The 20,915-nt window shown below is 45.5% G+C and overlaps 1 protein-coding gene across 1 annotated transcript in view; it reads right to left on the reverse strand.

The window, feature by feature from the left end:
- LOC149443567 (uncharacterized) overlaps positions 1–17,563 on the reverse strand; it is a 78,261-nt gene extending 60,698 nt beyond the window's left edge. Inside the window, exons 1-5 of the mRNA XM_089655573.1 lie at positions 17,219–17,563; positions 11,890–12,081; positions 11,680–11,803; positions 10,962–10,993; positions 5,634–6,559 (exon numbers count right to left, since the gene is read on the reverse strand). Of these exons, the coding sequence (XP_089511699.1) occupies positions 5,634–6,559; positions 10,962–10,993; positions 11,680–11,803; positions 11,890–12,081; positions 17,219–17,383 (1,439 nt within the window). The 5' untranslated portion in view covers positions 17,384–17,563. The remainder of the gene's footprint in view (positions 1–5,633; positions 6,560–10,961; positions 10,994–11,679; positions 11,804–11,889; positions 12,082–17,218) is intronic.
- Between the last annotated feature and the right edge of the window lie 3,352 nt (positions 17,564–20,915).

A 20,915-nucleotide genomic window follows, 5' to 3' on the forward strand; every position in this document is an offset into this window, starting at 1 on the left:
TAGCTAACCTTCAGGCCCCAGATCTGCATTTTCCCATTTGTGCAAAAATGGCCCTGGCAGTGAAAGGGTTAATGGGAGCCAGTATGAGTATCTGTGGACATGGAGTGAATTGTGGGGCCCCCTTTGTGAGAATAGCTACCACATGTGTGGGACTGTTTTTATAGGAGTGTGGTGCGGGTCTCTGTGGTGTGGTGCAGGTCTCTGTGGTGCGGGTCTCTGTGGTGTGGTGCAGGTTTCTGTGGTGTGGGTCTCTGTGGTGCGGCGCGGGTCTCTGTGGTGCGGCGCGGGTCTCTGTGGTGTGGTGCGGGTCTCTGTGGTGTGGTGCGGGTGTCTGTGGTGCGGGTCTCTGGGGTGCGGTGCGGGTGTCTGTGGTACAGTGTGGGTCTCTGTGGTATGGTGTGGGTCTCTGTGGTGTGGTGCGGGTCTCTGTGGTGTGGTGCGGGTTTCTGTGGTGCGGTGCTGGTCTCTGTGGTGTGGGTGTCTGTGGTGTGGTGCGGGTCTCTGTGGTGTGGTGCGGGTGTCTGTGGTGCGGTGCGGGTCTCTGTGGTGTGGTGCGGGTCTCTGTAGTGTGGTGCGGGTCTCTGTGGTGCGGTGCGGGTCTCTGTGGTGTGGTGCGGGTCTATGTGGTGCGGTGCTGGTCTCTGTGGTGCGGAGCGGGTGTCTGTGGTGCGGAGCGGGTGTCTGTGGTGTGGTGCGGGTGTCTGTGGTGTGGTGCGGGTCTCTGTGGTGTGGTGCGGGTTTCTGTGGTGTGGTGCGGGTCTCTGTGGTGCAGTGCAGGTCTCTGTGGTGCGGTGCGGGTCTTTGTGGTGTGGTGCAGGTCTCTGTGGTGCGGGTTGCAGTACACTCTGGATACTTGGGTGTGGATTCCATGGAATCAGATGGTGTCACTTCCATTGCTGGAAGATATTTCCCCACTACATCTAGGCTGCATTTATGGGATTCCTCGTCATGTAATAGAATGCTCCTCATACTGCTGACCCCTTGAAGGGGAGGGGCGTTCTCCCACCAGGGATCATTGGGTATGGGGCACTGCTGACCCCTTGAAGGGGAGAGGCGTTCTCCCACCAGGGATCATTGGGTGTGGGGTACTGCTGACCCCTTGAAGGGGAGAGGCCTTCTCTCACCAGGGATCATTGGGTGTGGGGCACTGCTGACCCCTTGAAGGGGAGAGTCGTTCTCCCAACAGGGATCATTGGGTGTGGGGTAGATGGAGCTGGATGATGGAGCCTCTAGTCCTAGGGGGGCTTCCAGTAGTAAAGGTAGACTGAGACTACAGAACCTCTTATGGGATATACAGAACATTGGGGGGGACTTGTGGATGTATTGATAGACTTCCCACTGATGATCCCATTCCTGATCCCGCCTCCTCCTGACGTTCTAGGTCCCTAATTACTCTCTATGCAGTGAGATGTTGTATTGTAATCATTATGAACGTTATCATTGTTCTAGAACATCTGGTGCATATATTGGCTCCTGAAGAAGTGGACTATGTCCTGGAAACGTGTCGGGACACTGAGAATGCCTTCTTCTGGATATCACGCACTTTATCATTGTTCTAGAACATCTGGTGCATATATTGTCTCCTGAAGAAGTGGACTATGTCCAGGAAATGTGTCAGGACACTGAGAATGCCTTCTTCTGGATATCACGCACTTTATCATTGTTCTAGAACATCTGGTGCATATATTGTCTCCTGAAGAAGTGGACTATGTCCTGGAAACGTGTCGGGACACTGAGAATGCCTTCTTCTGGATATCACGCACTTTATCATTGTTCTAGAACATCTGGTGCATATATTGTCTCCTGAAGAAGTGGACTATGTCCTGGAAACGTGTCGGGACACTGAGAATGCCTTCTTCTGGATATCACGCACTTTATCATTGTTCTAGAACATCTGGTGCATATATTGTCTCCTGAAGAAGTGGACTATGTCCAGGAAATGTGTCAGGACACTGAGAATGACTTCTTCTGGATATCACTCACTATATCATTGAGATGTTCTTAGCACTGTGAAGTTCAGTGCTGCAGCATGTTACATGTCATGGGAATGGATTTTTCTAGAATATTTATATGAATATGAATGAAATAAAAAAATGTTTTATGTTGTAGCACTACCCCATAGGGATTGCTGAGGAATTTGGGTCCCCCTATAGTCCTGCACAGCCAGTCATTCAGCATTTTCCACACAAGCTTACATCCGGAGACAGAAACCAGTCCTTGAGTGTTGGTTTGGGTATTTATTGAGGGGATTATAACTTGGATGGGGTAAGGGGGGTATAGGACACCCAAGGGAACCGAAATCTGAGGACAACTTCCTGAACTATTCACAAGCTTCTCCTTCTTTAGAAACACTGTCTCTGTTGGAGAGCTGGCCAGTTGTCCCACCCTGGACCCTAGATGAACTCCTCTTCACCCAGCAATCTGGAGACTTCTTCCAGAGAAGGGATGTGGCTCCTGTCCCTTTAATTGAGGTGAACAGTCACTAGTAGGGGGCTAATCTGGATAACCACCAGAGTGCTTCTCATATCTGCCCAGGGGGTGCAGGTGTACTCACTCAGATCCTCTCCTGTACCACTTGTGGGTTGGCTGCTGCTACCAGTCCTATCAGCTGGGCTGCTCCATCCCTGCCATACAGATGGTCCTCTCTCAGGAGGCCAGTGGCCTCCAAACTTTCCTCCTCTCCAACTCCAGGCTTACAGGCAGGACCCATCCCACTAGGCCTCCTTCCTCCAGCCTCACATCTTCCACCTGACTGCTCACACTCCACTCCCCACTCCTACTACTGAGCAGGATCTTACACTATTAAGGGAGTCCCAGCCCCTTGTCAAGCCTTCTGTTGGGGATTGGCTGAAATCCCTGAAGAGTGCAGCCTGGCTGGCTCCTCAGATCCGCCCACTTCCTCCAAGGCCCTCTTCCAAAAGGTTCAAAACAGGGGAATCCCAGAGGGACTGGCCTACAGAGTCCCTCAGCCCTGACCACAATTTGACCCCTCTGGCTATCACACCTGAGCTGCTAACCATTAGGGTGTAGCTCCCCCTGGCTGTACTAGGAGGGCGCTACAATGTATAATGTGTCTCAAAAGTCTCATTTCACTATAATTGTTGTATGTCTATATGAGCTAGAAGGAATCACTCTCCTGTGTTCGACTCTAAACATTAGAGCTCCCCCTAGCTGCACCCTGGTAATGACATTGCTAGGAGGTCTGTTCATTTATCTGCTCCATACTTCCCGTCTTTATATACTATAATATAATACAATATGATATAATACGATACAATATAATACAATATAATACAATATGATACAATATAATATAATACAATATGATATAATATAATATATCTCCTGACATTTAGGGGTCTATTGATAAACCCTTTGTCTAGCAGTGCGCTCAGTGACAAAGCATGTACATTCCTTCTGTGTGAATGGGGAACAATTTTAAATGAATTTTGACTTAAAATGGAAAATGTTGCAATTTGTTAGAATTTCTATGAGGAAGATCATATTCTCATCGTTTCCCCGGATTGAACCATGGGAGTTATTATATCAAATAATAGACAAGGGTCATTTTCAGATCTCAAGTCCCGCAAGGGACAAACTTCTCCCCAACTGAAGTATTTAGTTCTGTGTATAGAGAAGGAATGGAAGCCGGGACCCCTCAGTGCAGAAACAAGGGGGGGGGGTGATTACAAACACCAAATAATCCCGTGGTGGTCCCCACATCCTCCAGTCTAGCTGAGATGTCATTATTCTGCCAACGAGAAGGATGAACAAGATGAAGAGACGCGGTATATGGAAGTATTCTCTACGTTTCTGCAGACACAGCGGCCATTATTCCAAGCTGAGGGATTCTGGGAGAGCTCGGGAATAAATGTCACAATGGAAGAGTTTCTGTCCTCCAATGTAATGAGGACAAGAGAAGTCCCACATCAAGGACTATAGTAGGAATGACAACTCTACAAAGCTGCACACCCTCCTCCATGTCTATAGATCCATCTAGGGATCTTCTCATGATTCTCATATCTATAGATGACTGGCTGACATGGCTGAATGAATGCTGGTCATAGTAGTTCATCTATTCTCTAAGTGGGGCGGTATCTATTGGGCCAATCCCTTTTACAAACCACACATAATATCGCCCTTCAAAGTGAAAACAGAAACGATTTGCACAAAATCAAAGAGTAGAAATATTTTCCGGTGGATCCCCTCTACCCAGACCCCATATGTAGACATAGAACAACAAGCTGTGTTCCCTCTCGTGCCGCACTCCTCCAACCACCCAAACCCACACAGAAGCCAAGGGAAATAATGAGAGGAAAGTTCCCCCCTAGTTTGGGGCGGAGTTCTCCTTCCCTCCTGTTGGGGGATGGGAGAAGGATGGACTGAAGACAGAGAGACGCTTCGGGGTCACCACTGTTTTGTAGAGCCTTGAAATGAAGGACATCAACTTCAGAAGTTCTTGTTGTCTGTGTAAAGTTCCCCGATAACGAGATCTGGGCTCTCCCGGCTTCTAGCTCTGTAACCCGCTATATCATTATCAGGAAACGCAACTCCGACACCCAAGAAGGGCTGAAGTTGTGTCCTTCATTTCCAGGATCTACTGACCACTCTGCACCCCGACATTTACTGCACTTCATCCATGTCTTTGGGGGCCTCTGATCTCCTTATGGACTGTTTCTTCCATGATGAAGATCAGCCATGGTGTATATCTGAGGTGTATATCAGGGTGTGCTTCTTCCCCACATGAGATCTGGGATGTCCAGCAACATTCATCTAGAAGACATTTCCTGCACTGAAGACACTAATACACCTCCAGGGTTGTGTGGGACCCCTGATGTACAGGAAGACAGGACTTCAGTGAGGAACATTTCCCTCACGCAGTACAGGAAAGTGGCTGCTTCCCCATGTGAGATCTCTGATGTTTGGAAAGATGCGACTTCCATGAAAAACATTTCCAGCACTTAGGACAGGAATACGGCTTCTCCCCCGTGTGAGATCTTTAATGTCTATAAAGGTGGGAATTCTGTGAAAAACATTTCCTGCACTCCAGACAGAAATATGGCTTTTCCCCTGTGTGAGATCTCTGATGTGTGTGAAGATGTGACTTCCATGAAAAACATTTTCCGCACTTAGGACAGGAATACAGCTTCTCCCCGTGTGAGATCTCTGATGTGTGTGAAGGCTAGACTTCACTGAAAAACATTTTCCGCACTCAGAACAGGAATTTCTGTGTGAGATCTCTGAGTGTGTGACATTTCTGATGTGTGTAAAGATTGAACTTCCATGAAAAACATTTCCCGCACTCAGGACAAGAATACATCATCTACCCTGTGTGAGACTTCTTCCCCGTGTGAGATCTCTGATGGTTGGAAAGACTGGACTTCAGTGAAAAACATTTCCCACAGTCAGGACAGGAAAGTGGCTTCTCCTCCGTGTGAGATCTCTGATGAATGGAAAGACTGGTCTTAGCTAAAAAACATTTCCCACACTCAGGGAAGGAATATGGCTTCTCCCCTGTGTGAGATCTCTGATGTTTGGAAAAATTGGATTTTGTTAAAAAACATTTCCCGCACTCAGGACAGGAATATGGCTTCTCCCCTGTGTGAGATCTCTGATGTGTGTGAAGACTGAACTTGTCTGAAAAACATTTCCCACAATCTAGACAGGAATAAGGCTTCTCCCCTGTGTGAGATCTCTGATGTATGTGAAGACTGGACTTCACTGAAAAGCATTTCCCACACTCAGGACAGGAATAAGGCTTCTCCCCCGTGTGAGATCTCTGATGTATGTGAAGACGAGACTTGACTGAAAAACATTTCCCACACTCAGGACAGGAATACGGCTTTTCCCCTGTGTGAGATCTCTGATGTGTGTGAAGATGGGACTTGCCTGAAAAACATTTCCCACACTCAGGACAGGAATACGGCTTCTCCCCTGTGTGAGATCTCTGATGTGTGTGAAGACTGGACTTGACTGAAAAACATTTCCCACACTCAGGACAGGAATACGGCTTCTCCCCTGTGTGAGATCTCTGATGTATGTAAAGATGTGACTTCTGTGTAAAACATTTCCTGCACTCAGGACAGGGATATGGAATCTCCCCTGTGTGAGATCTTTGATGTCTGGAAAGATGATACTTATCTGAAAAACATTTCCTGCACTCAGGACAGGAATACAGCTTCTCCCCTGTGTGAGATCTCTGATGTCTGGAAAGATGATACTTATCTGAAAAGCATTTCCCACACTCAAAACAGGAATACAGCTTCTCCCCTGTGTGAGATCTTTGATGTGTGAAAAGACGGGACTTCACTGAAAAACATTTCCCACACTTAGTACAGGAATACGGCTTCTCCCCCATGTGAGATGTCTGATGTGTGTGAAGACAATACTTGTCTGAAAAACATTTCCCACACTCAGGACAGGAATACAGCTTCTCTCCTGTGTGAGATTTCTGATGTGTGGAAAGATTGGACTTCTGTGAAAAACATTTCCCGCACTCAGGACAGGAATACGGCTTCTCCCCCGTGTGAAATCTCTGATGTGTGGAAAGATTGGACTTCTGTGAAAAACATTTCCCGCACTCAGGACAGGAATACGGCTTCTCCCCTGTGTGAGATCTTTTATGCACATTAAGATGGTATGTAGAACTTAACCTCTTCCCGCACTCAGTACAGGAGAAGCTCTTCCCTGTTGGAAGGCCGGCCCGGTCCCGCACAGTCTGAGGTTCCTCAGGATACGAGGAATCCGATGGTCCATCTACACTGGGTGGTGCCGGATGGACATTGGAGGGAGCCGGGTTTTCTCTTGGACTATACTGTGTGATGTCCTCATCTTCTACTTTCCAGTCTGGAGACAAAGTGAGACAATCCTCAGAGGTTTTCCTCATCTCCCGGCCATGGACTAAAATACAAAGACAAAGAGGATTACTAGACAGGAGCTGATTGGTTCCCACAAACCAGGACTCCGCCCACATCAGGCAGCTTGGTCTCTGAGGAGCTTACAATTCCACCCTCAAGGGAACTAGGAAATGGCTCCTCTGATCTCCTACCAGGTCATTTCTTTATTCATGGACCTTAGTCAGAGAGTGAGGAAACAACCAGAACTGTCTTTTATAGGAGGGACAGTGATGAGGGGATTATAGGACGAGGGTCCCCACCCCCTCTATCACTCATCGCCATCTTCCCAACACAAGAAGTACTGCACTTCCTTATTTACTCCATGATTTAGTCATGAAGAACAGCGGGGCTGAGCCCCACCAGAGGTCAGAGAGTGAAGATGGGGGGAGAACAACCAAGATGAAGACTGGACTGATCCTGAAGACCACCATCATTGGGGTATTGACTCCTCCCTCATTATCACTTTCTGTTTAAGGGTCCAAAGTTGGAGAATGTAAAAGTCTGTGCTCCAATCACATCATCCGATATAATATGTCCAGCTGGGAGGAAATGGGGGGAACAAAAGAGAATCCATATTATGTGTATATATAGCAATGGGGGGAGGGGGAGAGCAGAAGTCAGGACTATGGAATGTACAACATAGAGTATATAGTGCAGGGGTCAGGAGTATGTAATGTACAACATAGAGTATATAGTGCAGGGGTCAGGAGTATGGAATGTACAACATAGAGTATATAGTGCAGGGGTCAGGAGTATGTAATGTACAACATAGAGTATATAGTGCAGGGGTCAGGAGTATGTAATGTGCAATATAGAGTATATAGTGCAGGGGTCAGAAGTATGTAATGTACAACAGAGTATATAGCGCAGGGGTCAGGAGTATGTAATGTACAACATAGAGTACATAGTGCAGGGGTCAGGAGTATGTAATGTACAACATAGAGTATATAGTGCAGGGGTCAGGTGTATGTAATGTACAACACAGAGTATATAGTGCAGGGGTCAGGAGTATGTAATGTACAATATAGAGTATATAGTGCAGGGGTCAGGAGTATGTAATGTACAGTATAGAGTATATAGTGCAGGGGTCAGGAGTATGTAATGTACAACAGAATATATAGTGCAGGGGTCAGGAGTATGTAATGTACAAGTTATATAGTATAAGGGTCAGGACTCTCAGTATTAGTATTCTGTAATCAGTGGAAGCCTAAATGTTTACTGTAGACAACATGTAGAGGTGAGTTGGGATTAAACCATCATGAAACAGCTTAGATTGGAGGTGAGCAAATCCTTGGACAGAGGGGTGGCAGTGGACGTGGTATACTTGGACAGAGGGGTGGCGGGGGATGTGGTATACTTGGACAGAGGGGTGGCGGTGGACGTGGTATACTTGGACAGAGGGGTGGCGGTGGACGTGGTATACTTGGACAGAGGGGTGGTGGTGGACGTGGTATACTTGGACAGAGGGGTGGCGGTGGACATGGCATACTTGGACAGAGGGGTGGTGGTGGACGTGGTATACTTGGACAGAGGGGTGGTGGTGGACGTGGTATACTTGGACAGAGGGGTGGCGGTGGATGTGGTATACTTGGACAGAGAAATCTGAATGTAAATGGATAGAAAACTGGCTAAAAGATCGTATTCAGAGAGTAGTGGTTAATGATTCATACTCTGATTGGTCTAGGGGTGTCAGTGGTGTACCCCAAGGTTCAGTGTTATTAGTGGTGTACCCCAAGGTTCAGTTTAATTAGTGGGGTACCCCAAGGTTCAGTGTGATTAGTGGGGTACCCCAAGGTTCAGTGTGATTAGTGGGGTACCCTAAGGTTCAGTGTTATTAGTGGGGTACCCCAAGGTTCAGTGGTAGTAGTGGGGTACCCCAGCGTTCAGTGTTATTAGTGGGGTACCCCAAGGTTCAGTGGTAGTAGTGGGGTACCCCAAGGTTCAGTGTTATTAGTGGGGTACCCCAAGGTTCAGTGTTATTAGTGGGGTACCGCAAGGTTCAGTGTTATTAGTGGGGTACCCCAAGGTTCAGTGTTATTAGTGGGGTACCGCAAGGTTCAGTGTTATTAGTGGGGTACCCCAGGGTTCACTGCTATTAGTGGGGTACCCCAAGGTTCAGTGTTATTAGTGGGGTACCCCAAGGTTCAGTGTTATTAGTGGGGTACCCCAGGGTTCAGTGTTATTAGTGGGGTACCCCAAGGTTCAGTGTTATTAGTGGGGTACCCCAAGGTTCAGTGTTATTAGTGGGGTACCCCAAGGTTCAGTGTTATTAGTGGGGTACCCCAAGGTTCAGTGTTGGGACCCTTACTTTTTAATATATGTATAAACAATATGGGGTGTGAGATTATAAATCCCATTCCAGTCTTTGCAGATGACACCAAGCTGTGCCGGGGAATAACGTCCTTACAGGATGTCTCCAACTTACAAGCCGACCTCAATGCTCTGTGTAATTGGGGGACTATGGGGCCAATGAGGGATAATGGTGATAAATGTAAGGTTCTGCACTTGGGGGCTAAGAATATGCATCATACATACTAGGGGGGTACAACTGGGGAGTCAATGGTGGAGAAGGATCTGGGGGTGTCAATGGTGAAGGATCTGGGGGGGGGGTCAATGGTGAAGGATCTGGGGGGGAGTCAATGGTGGAAAAGGATTTGGGGGGGTCAAAGAACATTGAGGAACTGGAGGAAGTACAGAGAAGGGCAACCAAACTGATACGAGGCATGGAGGAGATCAGCTATGAGGAAAGATTAGAGGAACTGAATGTATTCTCTACTGAGAAGAGGAGATTAAGGGGGGATATGATCTCCATGTATAATACATAAGGGGGGATATGATCTCCATGTATAATACATAAGGGGGATATAATCTCCATGTATAATACATAAGGGGGGATATGATCTCCATGTATAATACATAAGGGGGGATATGATCTCTATGTATAATACATAAGGGGGAATATGATCTCCATGTATAATACATAAGGGGTGATATGATCACCATGTATAATACATAAGGGGGGATATGATCTCCATGTTTAATACATAAGGGGGGATATGATCACCATGTATAATACATAAGGGGGGATATGATCTCCATGTATAATACATAAGGGGGATATGATCTCCATGTATAATACATAAGGGGGGATATGATCTCCATGTATAATACATAAGGGGGATATGATCTCCATGTATAATACATAAGGGGGGATATGATCTCCATGTATAATACATAAGGGGTGATATGATCACCATGTATAATACATAAGGGGGGATATGATCTCCATGTTTAATACATAAGGGGGGATATGATCACCATGTATAATACATAAGGGGGGATATGATCTCCATGTATAATACATAAGGGGGGATATGATCTCCATGTATAATACATAAGGGGGATATGATCTCCATGTATAATACATAAGGGGGAATATGATCTCCATGTATAATACATAAGGGGGGATATGATCTCCATGTATAATACATAAGGGGGGATATGATCTCCATGTATAATACATAAGGGGGATATGATCTCCATGTATAATACATAAGGGGGGGATATGATCTCCATGTATAATACATAAGGGGGGGATTGCTGTAGGAAAGTCCTGGATTCTTTCTTGGATACACAGAATATAACTGGATATAACATTTATAGGGAAAGTTGATCCAGGAAATATCCAATTGCCTCTCGGGGGGTCAGGAAGGAATTGTTTTCCCTGCAGGAGCAGATTGGATCGCGCTTTGCTGGGTTTTTGTCTTCTGGTGGATCAGCTGTGGGTGTCGGATTATAACTTTTATTTTTAATGGTTCAACTAGACGGAATGTCTTTTTTCAGCCAGACTAACTATGTAACTATGTAGGTCCCACACCGCTGCCTCCCATCTCCTGAGACTGCACTCAGTGACTTGGGTCTGAGACACTACAGACATATCCCTCCACCCGGCACAGCCAGCAAACCACAGAGCAAGGAACCCTGGGAGAAATGTTCTGTCAGAGATCCTGTTAGCCCCAGGATAAGGGGGAGAAGACCCAAATCACATGTCCCAGGTCAATCAACACCTATTGTGAACATCAACATTTTGCTGCCAGCTGAACCCCAGAACCTCCATAAATCCAGTCTAGAGACATAAATTGTGTCTGCAGCACAGAGAAGGAAGATTATCCCAGAGAAATCCAGGAATACAGGACGGGGAACACAGCTCAGGAAAGTGACCAGGGGATTACAGGCTGATATCACCCAGTCCCCGCCCTACTCTGGACCAATCAGTGAGCAGTATGGGTGGAGGAATGGATTTAGTGTTCATGACCCACCTGTGCTGATCTCTGTAGGAGTGTCCTCCTCTATAAATGTCCCCGTTATTCCATCCTCCTCCATAGACTGCTGATCATCCCTCACATACGCCTCTTCTTCTTCTGCTTTCACCTCAAATTCTATATCGATTGGATCTCCACTCTAAATCAAGGAAATGAGAGAAAATATCATCTGTAAAATATAAGATCACATAAAAAATCCACACATCACCTCCACAAGTCCATGTTCTAGATGCTCCATCCCACCAACCTTGTAATAGTGAGGGATGGTGTGACCTTCCTGTGTGGAATCCCGGGAATACAGAGGACGGGGACATCTCTCTGGTGGGTTCCCATGACTGGATCCATCTGTAGGAAACACACACACTGACTGAATCCATTGTTTCTATGTGTTTATCAGATGATGGGGGATCTAGGTGGATCCTCCGTACTGCTCTCTCCTTTACAATAAAGTCTCCTCTTACCCGGTGATGTGAGGGGCGGCTGATTGTCCATCATGACGTCCTTGTAGAGATCCTTGTGTCCTTCTAAATACTCCCACTCCTCCATGGAGAAATAGACAGTGACACCCTGACACCTTATAGGAACCTGACACACACAATGATACAGTCACCATCCAGACACATCCCTTGTCTGTTACTGGAGAATGTCCCAGAATTCCCGGCACCGCTCACCTCTCCTGTCAGCAGCTCCATCATCTTCTCTGTGACTTCTAGAATCTTCTGTGTCTTCTGTCTTGTAGGGATCAGGAATGGAGGTGGGGGGATGGTGGTGGGATTCTGGATTCTCGAGGATCTTGTGGTCATACGATGAGATCTCCTTCTGGTGTCATTGTCGGTAGATTTCTTCATGACTCCTGTACAGTTCTGTGTGATACAAAGAGGTCTTACCTGTCCATAATGGACAACAAGAGGAAGTACTTGGTATAGCAGAGTCCAATGTTTGGTGAAAGGATTGGTGCAAAGCTGAAGGTTTTGGTTCTGTTAGTCATGATGCCATCAGGTGGTCTGACATTGAGCTGTACAATAGAGATGGTCTGCATCCCTCACACAAGGGCGCTCAGCTCCTTACTATGGAATTTAGGAGGTTTTTGGACATGCATTTAAACTGAGAATTGGGGGCAGAGATGTCATTGTTGAGGATCATTTCTGTCCCCAGCAGGCTGAAACAAATGTGAGGTTGGTGTTGCTCAGGACGGGGCTGATGGGGTGACTTCAGTTACAGTTTTTGCTGGTAAACATAAAGCAGTAGATGGCAGTGCTTGTCATGTCATTGCACTAATGCTCCGAGTTTAGGCAACAAGCCTTGTGAGCTGACAGCTCTTATGTCTAGGGACCACTTGGACCTTGTTGTAATTACAGAGACGTGGTTCAAGGATTCAGATGACTGGGAACTATACCAGGCTATACACTATACAGGAAAGACAGAGAAGGGGGGAGGAGAGGTGGAGTTGTCATATATGTCAGAAATAGCATAAGGAGAACATTAATTCAAACAACAAATGAAATACTGGAAACCCTCTGGGTCTGCCTTCCAACCAGAGAGGGATCTTCCTTTGAATTGGTGTCATATACAGACCCCCAGGACAGGCTGAAGATTAGGAGGACTTCTTGATTGATGAGATAACTCAAATGGCAATGAAGGGGGAGGTTTTCATTAAGAGTGACATCACCACGCCTGACATTAACTGGAATTATCAAACTGTTATTACAAGCAGTAGCAGGGATGTCATGGAAGCACTGAATGGGGCTTCTCTAAAACAGTAAAAAGTCCAACCCAAGGTGATCATATTCTAGACCTAATACTGACAAATGGGGATCAACTGTCTAATATTGAGGTAGAAGAAAACTTGGGTTCTAGTGATCACCAATGTCTTTGGTTTGATATTAAATTAAGAACTGAAAAATCAAAAACAAAAGATTTAGATTCCAAAAAGACAAATTTTGGTGAAATGGGCGAATTTCTAAAAAAATGAGTTAAAAGGTTGGAGTAAAAGGACCGGAGTAAGTAATCAGTGGGCACTGTTAGAGTCTACCATCCTGGAGGCAACTAGATTATATGTCAGGCAAGTTAGTAAGAATAAACAGAAGAAAAAACTGATAAAAAAATATACAAAAGGAGGCCAAACACATTATCAGCGCTGCCAAAGCACAGAAAGAGGAGGAAATTGCTAAATCTATGAAGAAAGGAGATAAAACCTTTTTTAGGTACATTAGTGATAGAAAAAATACGATGGGATCACTAAAATGAAATCTGGGCACAACACCTGTGTTGGGGGAGACCTGGATGTAGCAAACCACTTAAACAATGACTCTTGTTCCGTCTTCTCAGAAATACATTATACTAACAATAATAAGTTGGGAGATCATATTGGTTCCAGTAATGATGGATCATTTTTAGGATTTCTGGAGACAGAGGCAGAGGAATTGGCTCAGTTAAAGGTTAATAAATCAATGGGCCCTGATGGATCATCCCAGAGATCTCAGAGAACTTCGAGGTCTAGTTGTTGGACCAGTAATGGATCTTTTTAATCAATCTATTCTAACAGGAGAAGTTCCCCATGACTGGCGGACAGCTAATATTGTACCGATCCACAAGAAGGGCAGCAAGGTAGAAGCCGGCAATTACAGGCCAGTGAGTCTAACATCGGTGGTAGTCATGTTAATGGAATCACTCCTGAAAGGAAGGATCATTGATCATCTAGAAACACACAACTTGCTGGATCCAAAGCAGCATGGCTGTACTGGGGGCAGATCATGGCATCTGATTGGATTTTTTTTTACTATATTACCAATGATTTGGACCAGGGTGGTGCTGTGGACATAGAATATCTTGATTCCAGCAAGGCATGTGATACAGTTCCACATAATGATCTAATACAGAAGTTGGACAAGCTAGGACTTAGCCCTTGGGTGGTTCAGTGGATGTGCAGCTGGCTAAAGGATAGATACCAGAGTGTGGTTGTAAATGGGGTTCACTCAGAACAGAGAGCAGTCACTAGTGGTGTACCCCAAGGCTCTGTACTGGGACCTGTTCTATATGTAATCTATATGTAAGGGATAGAACTAAAGGGTTGTTGGGTAAGGGGATGTCTCTTTGCTGATGACACAAAGGTGTGTAATAAGGAGGATATCCCTGGAGGTGTCTGTAACATGGAACAGGATTTGGCATTGCTAGAAGATTGGTCAAAAAAGTGGAAATTTCAGTTCAATGTTTCTAAATGTAACATAATGCACCTAGGGAAAAATAATCCCTTGGGAGTGAACAACATGGGGGTACAGTGTTGGCAAACATTACAGAGGAAAAGGACTTGGGTACTTATTTCAGATGATTGCAAAATGAGCAAACAGTGGGGAAAGCGAATAGAATTCTAGAATGCATAACTAGAGGGGTCCATAAAGGAGGAAGGAGGTCCTGATTCCTCTATATAGATCTTTATATTACTAGTGGGGTCACCGGTGGGAGGAAGGAGGTCCTGATTCCTCTATATGGATCTTTATATCACTAGAGGGGTCACCGGTGGGAGGAAGGAGGTCCTGATTCCTCTATATAGATCTTTATATCACTAGAGGGGTCACCGGCGGGAGGAAGGAGGTCCTGATTCCTCTATATAGATCTTTATATTACTAGAGGGGTCACCGGCGGGAGGAAGGAGGTCCCGATTCCCCTATATAGATCTTTATATTACTAAAGGGGTCACCAGCGGGAGGAAGGAGGTCCCGATTCCTCTATATAGATCTTTATATCACTAGAGGGGTCACCGGCAGGAGGAAGGAGGTCCCGATTCCTCTATATAGATCATTATATCACTAGAGGGGTCACCGGCAGGAGGAAGGAGGTCCTGATTCCTCTATATAGATCTTTATATCACTAGAGGGGTCACCGGCGGGAGGAAGGAGGTCCCGATTCCTCTATATAGATCTTTATATCACTAGAGGGGTCACCGGCAGGAGGAAGGAGGTCCCGATTCCTCTATATAGATCTTTATATCACTAGAGGGGTCACCGGCGGGAGGAAGGAGGTCCCGATTCCTCTATATAGATCTTTACATCACTAGAGGGGTCACCGGCGGGAGGAAGGAGGTCCTGATTCCTCTATATAGATCTTTATATCACTGGAGGGGTCACCGGCGGGAGGAAGGAGGTCCTGATTCCTCTATATAGATCTTTATATCACTGGAGGGGTCACCGGCAGGAGGTCCTGATTCCTCTATATAGATCTTTATATTACTAGAGGGGTCACCGGCAGGAGGAAGGAGGTCCCGATTCCTCTATATAGATCTTTATATCACTAGAGGGGTCACCGGCAGGAGGAAGGAGGTCCTGATTCCTCTATATAGATCTTTATATCACTAGAGGGGTCACCGGCAGGAGGAAGGAGGTCCCGATTCCTCTATATAGATCTTTATATCACTGGAGGGGTCACCGGCAGGAGGAAGGAGGTCCCGATTCCTCTATATAGATCTTTATATCACTGGAGGGGTCACCGGCGGGAGGAAGGAGGTCCTGATTCCTCTATATACAGTAGATCTTTAGTTGGACCTCATGTAGAATACTGTGTCCAGTTCTGAAACCTCACTTACATGAAGATATTGATAAGATAGAACGAGTCCAGAGACGGGGAACAAAAATGGTGAAAGGTCTGGGGGGGATAGAACATATCAGGAGAGACTTCAGGAACTTAACATGTCCAGTCTGGAGGAGAGAAGGGAAAGGGGAGACATGACTGAAACTGTTAAATACATAAAGGGGGTGAATAAGGTTCAGGAGGGCAGGATTTTCAACATGAAACCAAAATGAAGAACACGGGACATGACCTCCAACTAACTGGAGGAAAGTTCACAACTAATCTCAGAATTATTTTACTGACAGAGTAGTTGATGCTTGGAGTGAACTTCCAGCAGAGGTAGTGAGCCAGTCAACAGCAAATATCATCAAACATGCTTGGGACAAACATAGATCTATACTCAGACAAAAAACAAAATAAAACAACAAGTCCAAAACATATATATAGATCAAATGCGCTTTAATATCAACCTGAAATCCAACCAGCTCTCCTCTGCAAGTACTTTACTGGCTCCTCCTCCCATTCCCCATCAGGAATCCATGTCCCTGAGGAAGTCACATGATTCATTATGTAAGGAAGAAAGTGTGATGACATCATTTCCTGTCAGACGGTGGCCGCCATCTTGGTACACCTGTTCCTGTGTATGTTATTACCAATGCTTGTATGGGTCTGCTGGCCCGATTTTGAGTATTCTCTACCCGGTTTTTATACATTAAACATGAAGTATCACACTATGAGATGTCCTCTGAGGTTTTTTTGAACACGGATTTCTGATGAGGAATTGGAGGAGCCAGTAAAGTACTTACAGAGGAGAGCTGGTTGGATTTTGGGTTGATATTAAAGCACATTTTACATATATTCCGAGATGAAAATGGGAGGGGAGCGTGCACGCTCGCTGGTGGAGGATTCTTCCAAGTCACATGTGGAATATCTGCTGATTTGAAGATTTTTCTGCATTACAGATCTTGATTTTTCCTGCATTTACAGACATTTATTCACAGACTGTCACTGTGTTGAAGGCTCAGCCGGGTGTTTAATGGAATATTATTATCTTTATATTTTGTGTGCTTTGTTATATATATTGTTATTTATGCCTTGATATATATTACTCAGACTATTTGCACATTTGTTGAAGCTGCACTCATTGGTTTGCTCACATTTGGTGTTGCCTAGCAGGACATCCATTGTTTTTGGATCTTTTCCTTCCCTTGTGTTTGGTGATTCTCTAGGTATGCACTTCTATCACCTTAGTTAGGGGCTCTGTCAGGTGTTTACTTTATGGTTAGCTTTAGTGAGTAGCGCAGCACTATTTATCTCCATTTATTTTGTAGTGTTGTGGGAACGCAGTTTGGTGTTTGCAGACACTCTTAGTTCATCATATTAGGTTTGGCAGCACAAGAGGATTTTTTCTTTATTTAACCCCTTCATTACACTCACCTCTCCAGTCAGCAGGCTGAGGATCTCCAGGGTGAGCTTCAATATCACCTCATTCTGGGGAAATTCCTTCCTTACAATCTTCACAAAACCCAAAGTCTGCTGATTGTCCATCATGACGTCCTTGTAGAGGTCCTTGTGTCCTTCTAAATACTCCCACTCCTCCATGGAGAAATAGACAGTGACACCCTGACACCTTATAGGAACCTGACACACACAATGATACAGTCACCATCCAGACACATCCCTTGTCTGTTACTGGAGAATGTCCCAGAATTCCCGGCACCACTCACCTCTCCTGTCAGCAGCTCCATCATCTTCTTGGTGACTTCTAGAATCTTCTGCATGTTGTGTCTCTCAGGGTTTAGGGAGTCACATGGAGGCACTGTGATGGTCATATGATCACCTGACTTCAGAAGAGGAAATCTCTGTATTGAGGAACCAATAGGAATATCATGTTAGACTCCCAGAATCCTCCTCACCTCTCCGGTCAGGTCTGTGTTTTATTAATAGAGTTGAGAGAGATGTCATGTGGCCTCCCAGAATCCTCCTCACCTCTCCGGTCAGGTTTGTGTTTTATTAATAGAGATAAGTGATGTCATGTGACCTCCCAGAATCCTCCTCACCTCTCCGGTCAGGTTTGTGTTTTATTAATAGAGATGAGAGTGATGTCATGTGACCTCCCAGAATCCTCCTCACCTCTCCGGTCAGGTCTGTGTTTTATTAATAGAGATGAGAGTGATGTCATGTGACCTCCCAGAATCCTCCTCACCTCTCCGGTCAGGTTTGTGTTTTATTAATAGAGATGAGAGTGATGTCATGTGACCTCCCAGAATCCTCCTCACCTCTCCGGTCAGCAGGTAGATGATCTCCAGGGTGAGGTTTAGTATCTTCTCAGTCATGTGACTCCGGTCCTCCTCCATCCTCATTGGTGCCATCATGTGATCTATACAGGTCTCCTTGTAGACGGATAACTTTGGGAAATGAAAGTAAGAATGATTTGGATGGTATTGGTCACACAATAATAGGATGTGGATGTGAGGGGGGAATAGGAGGGTTGCTGGACATTGAAGAACTACTCCCCCCATGGGAAGACATTTAATCTGAACTGTTTAGTATTTGCTACATCTTTGAGGTCCCGGGACCCTCTTGTCCTGCCAGATCAGAAATCCCCTTTTCTCTGTTGGGTTTGTTTGGTCTCTGAACTGGTTTTCATGAGTTTTAGATCTGCAGACAAGGAATGATAAATACGATCCTTCCTATGACTTGTTTGCTCTGAGGCAGTGCTGTGAGGTCAATGTCGGCTCATCATGATGTCCAGGAAGGGGAACTTGCTGACTTTTGGCCGGATTTGCTGACTTTAATAGCCAGAACTCTGACTGCAAGGCTCCAATCTCTAGCAGCCTGCTGACTGACAGGAGTGATGTCACTGTCACTCTCTGCAATAAGAGAAGATATTGGATTGGATAGCAGGAGGATGCTACTGGTGTAATAGAGAGCTCTGGGGGAGGAGTCTGTTCTCTTCCCTCCAATGACAGCCCATCATGGGTAGGAAGAGAACATAAGGGAAGGGTTAGTTCTCTTCATTGCCAAGTATACTGTGATATCCAGGACATTGTACAGAGTGGTGGTGGGTTCCTGGGGCTCTGAATTCCAGCACCGGGCACTGCCAGAGCCTGTGTCATGGGAGGTATTGGAGTGTCTCCTGAAGATGTTCAGCACTGACCCCTGACTACCTTTTAGTCAATAATGCACCAACAGACCTCCTCTAAGAACAAGTACCCACCAAGGGGGGAAGGATTGTCCTTCTTCATTCCACTTGGTATACTGGAAAATAATGAGATGGTAAGAAGGTGAAGATTGTCTTCCTTTCCTGATAGGAGTTCTGTAAGGAGGTCTGGAAAGTAAATACAGCAATGTAAGGGGCTCTATGCTCCATACTCCTGACCCCGGCACTCCATCATTGTGTTGGCTGCATAGTGTAATGATTGCCCATTGGCTGCCTGTGTAGTGTCATCATTGCCCTTTGTAGGCCATGTATGGTCAGGATGGTCCTTGTCTTGTCTATTTATTGTCAGTGCTGTTTGTTTAGAGGACCATATTACTAGAATTTATCTCCACAATGAGGAGAATGTTCCGGCCCCGGAAGTGGGGGAATGTTCTGCCCCTGAAGGGGTTCATCTGGGTTCCCACACTATATATGTGTGTATCATCATCTGCTGGAGATAAAAGACGTCACAGTGACTATGGAGAAAGAGGACAGACGTGACTATGGAGGAAGAGGACGGACGTGACTATGGAGGAAGAGGACGGACGTGACTATGGAGGAAGAGGACGGACATGACTATGGAGGAAGAGGACGGACATGACTATGGAGGAGGATGACGGACATGACTATGGAGGAAGAGGACGGACGTGACTATGGAGGAAGAGGACGGACGTGACTATGGAGGAAGAGGACGGACATGACTATGGAGGAAGAGGACAGGCGTGACTATGGAGGAAGAGGACGGACGTGACTATGGAGGAAGAGGATGGACATGACGGGGGTTACTGGGTGTAAATAGGAAATAACAACTTATTACCTCCTCTGCTGCCATGTCCACAAATGTTTCCGATCTGCTTCCTCCCAACTCACCTCTCGGAATGTCCTGCCTGTACATGACATCACTTCCTGTCTGTACCTGACATCACTTCCTGTCTGAACCTGACATCACTTCCTGTCTGTATTCCATGGAGACTTCCTGTCTGGGGAGAAATGAGGTCACCATCTTGTGGATTTCAGAGGAACTGCAGCCCCAAGAAACATCCCCTAATAACCATTCCTGCATTGTATCTACCTTACAGAGATACCAGGGAAGTTCAAAAAGAACTAAAAAAAGTAAGAAACAATAAACCTAACTCTTATGCAACCAACTGTTTATATAATATATTTTACTACAGATAGAAAAGTCTTAAAGACACAGAACACAAGATAAAAACAAAATACATAATAAAACAGAGACCTCCAAAACAGATCTTTTTGGGTAAAATATGCAAAAATTCATCCTAAAGTATAAGAATATCTATCAATCCACTCAAGATAAAAATATCTATCATCCAATGAGGATGTTAGACATAAATGACAAGGATGTAATGGTCACAGAGGAATGGTGGTGGAGATCTCTCAAAGTAAGAACACTTCCTTGAATGGTTCTATAAATAAAGAATGAATCCTGGAGGGAATAAAGCTGTAAAGCAATAAATAATATATAAACTGGGCCATCCACTTCATCCATAAAGACATTGTGATTGAAGATCTTCTAGATCACATAGAAGGAGGACTCATCCATGATTTCATACATTTGTTTGGAAGGATAGAACAATCCTCAGAAGGGAACATGTAGGATGACAGGAAAGGCTCCTGACTGGTGAGATCCTCCAAACATAATGATGACATCCATGAACTGGAGCGAGCTCGTTGGGGTGATAAAGCCAATCTGGAAACACTGTGTAGACGTTCTCCAAGAACTCAGCACACTCCAGGTGTGGAGAAAGTCTCCAGGTGGGTTCAGCCTGTCATTTATCATAGATACAAACACACTGTAACCGGGATGGATCACTCTGCCATTTGCTCTCTTTTTTAGTCTGCTGGCATAGCTGTGTCCAAATTCGATAGATCTGTACCTATGATCCGCTGTGCTTTATTTCTCCTCCCGAG

The sequence above is a fragment of the Staurois parvus genome, unplaced genomic scaffold (assembly GCF_062004578.1).
Source record: "Staurois parvus isolate SC_StPar_1 unplaced genomic scaffold, SC_StPar_1.0 ptg000849l, whole genome shotgun sequence".
Taxonomy (NCBI): Eukaryota; Metazoa; Chordata; class Amphibia; order Anura; family Ranidae; genus Staurois; species Staurois parvus.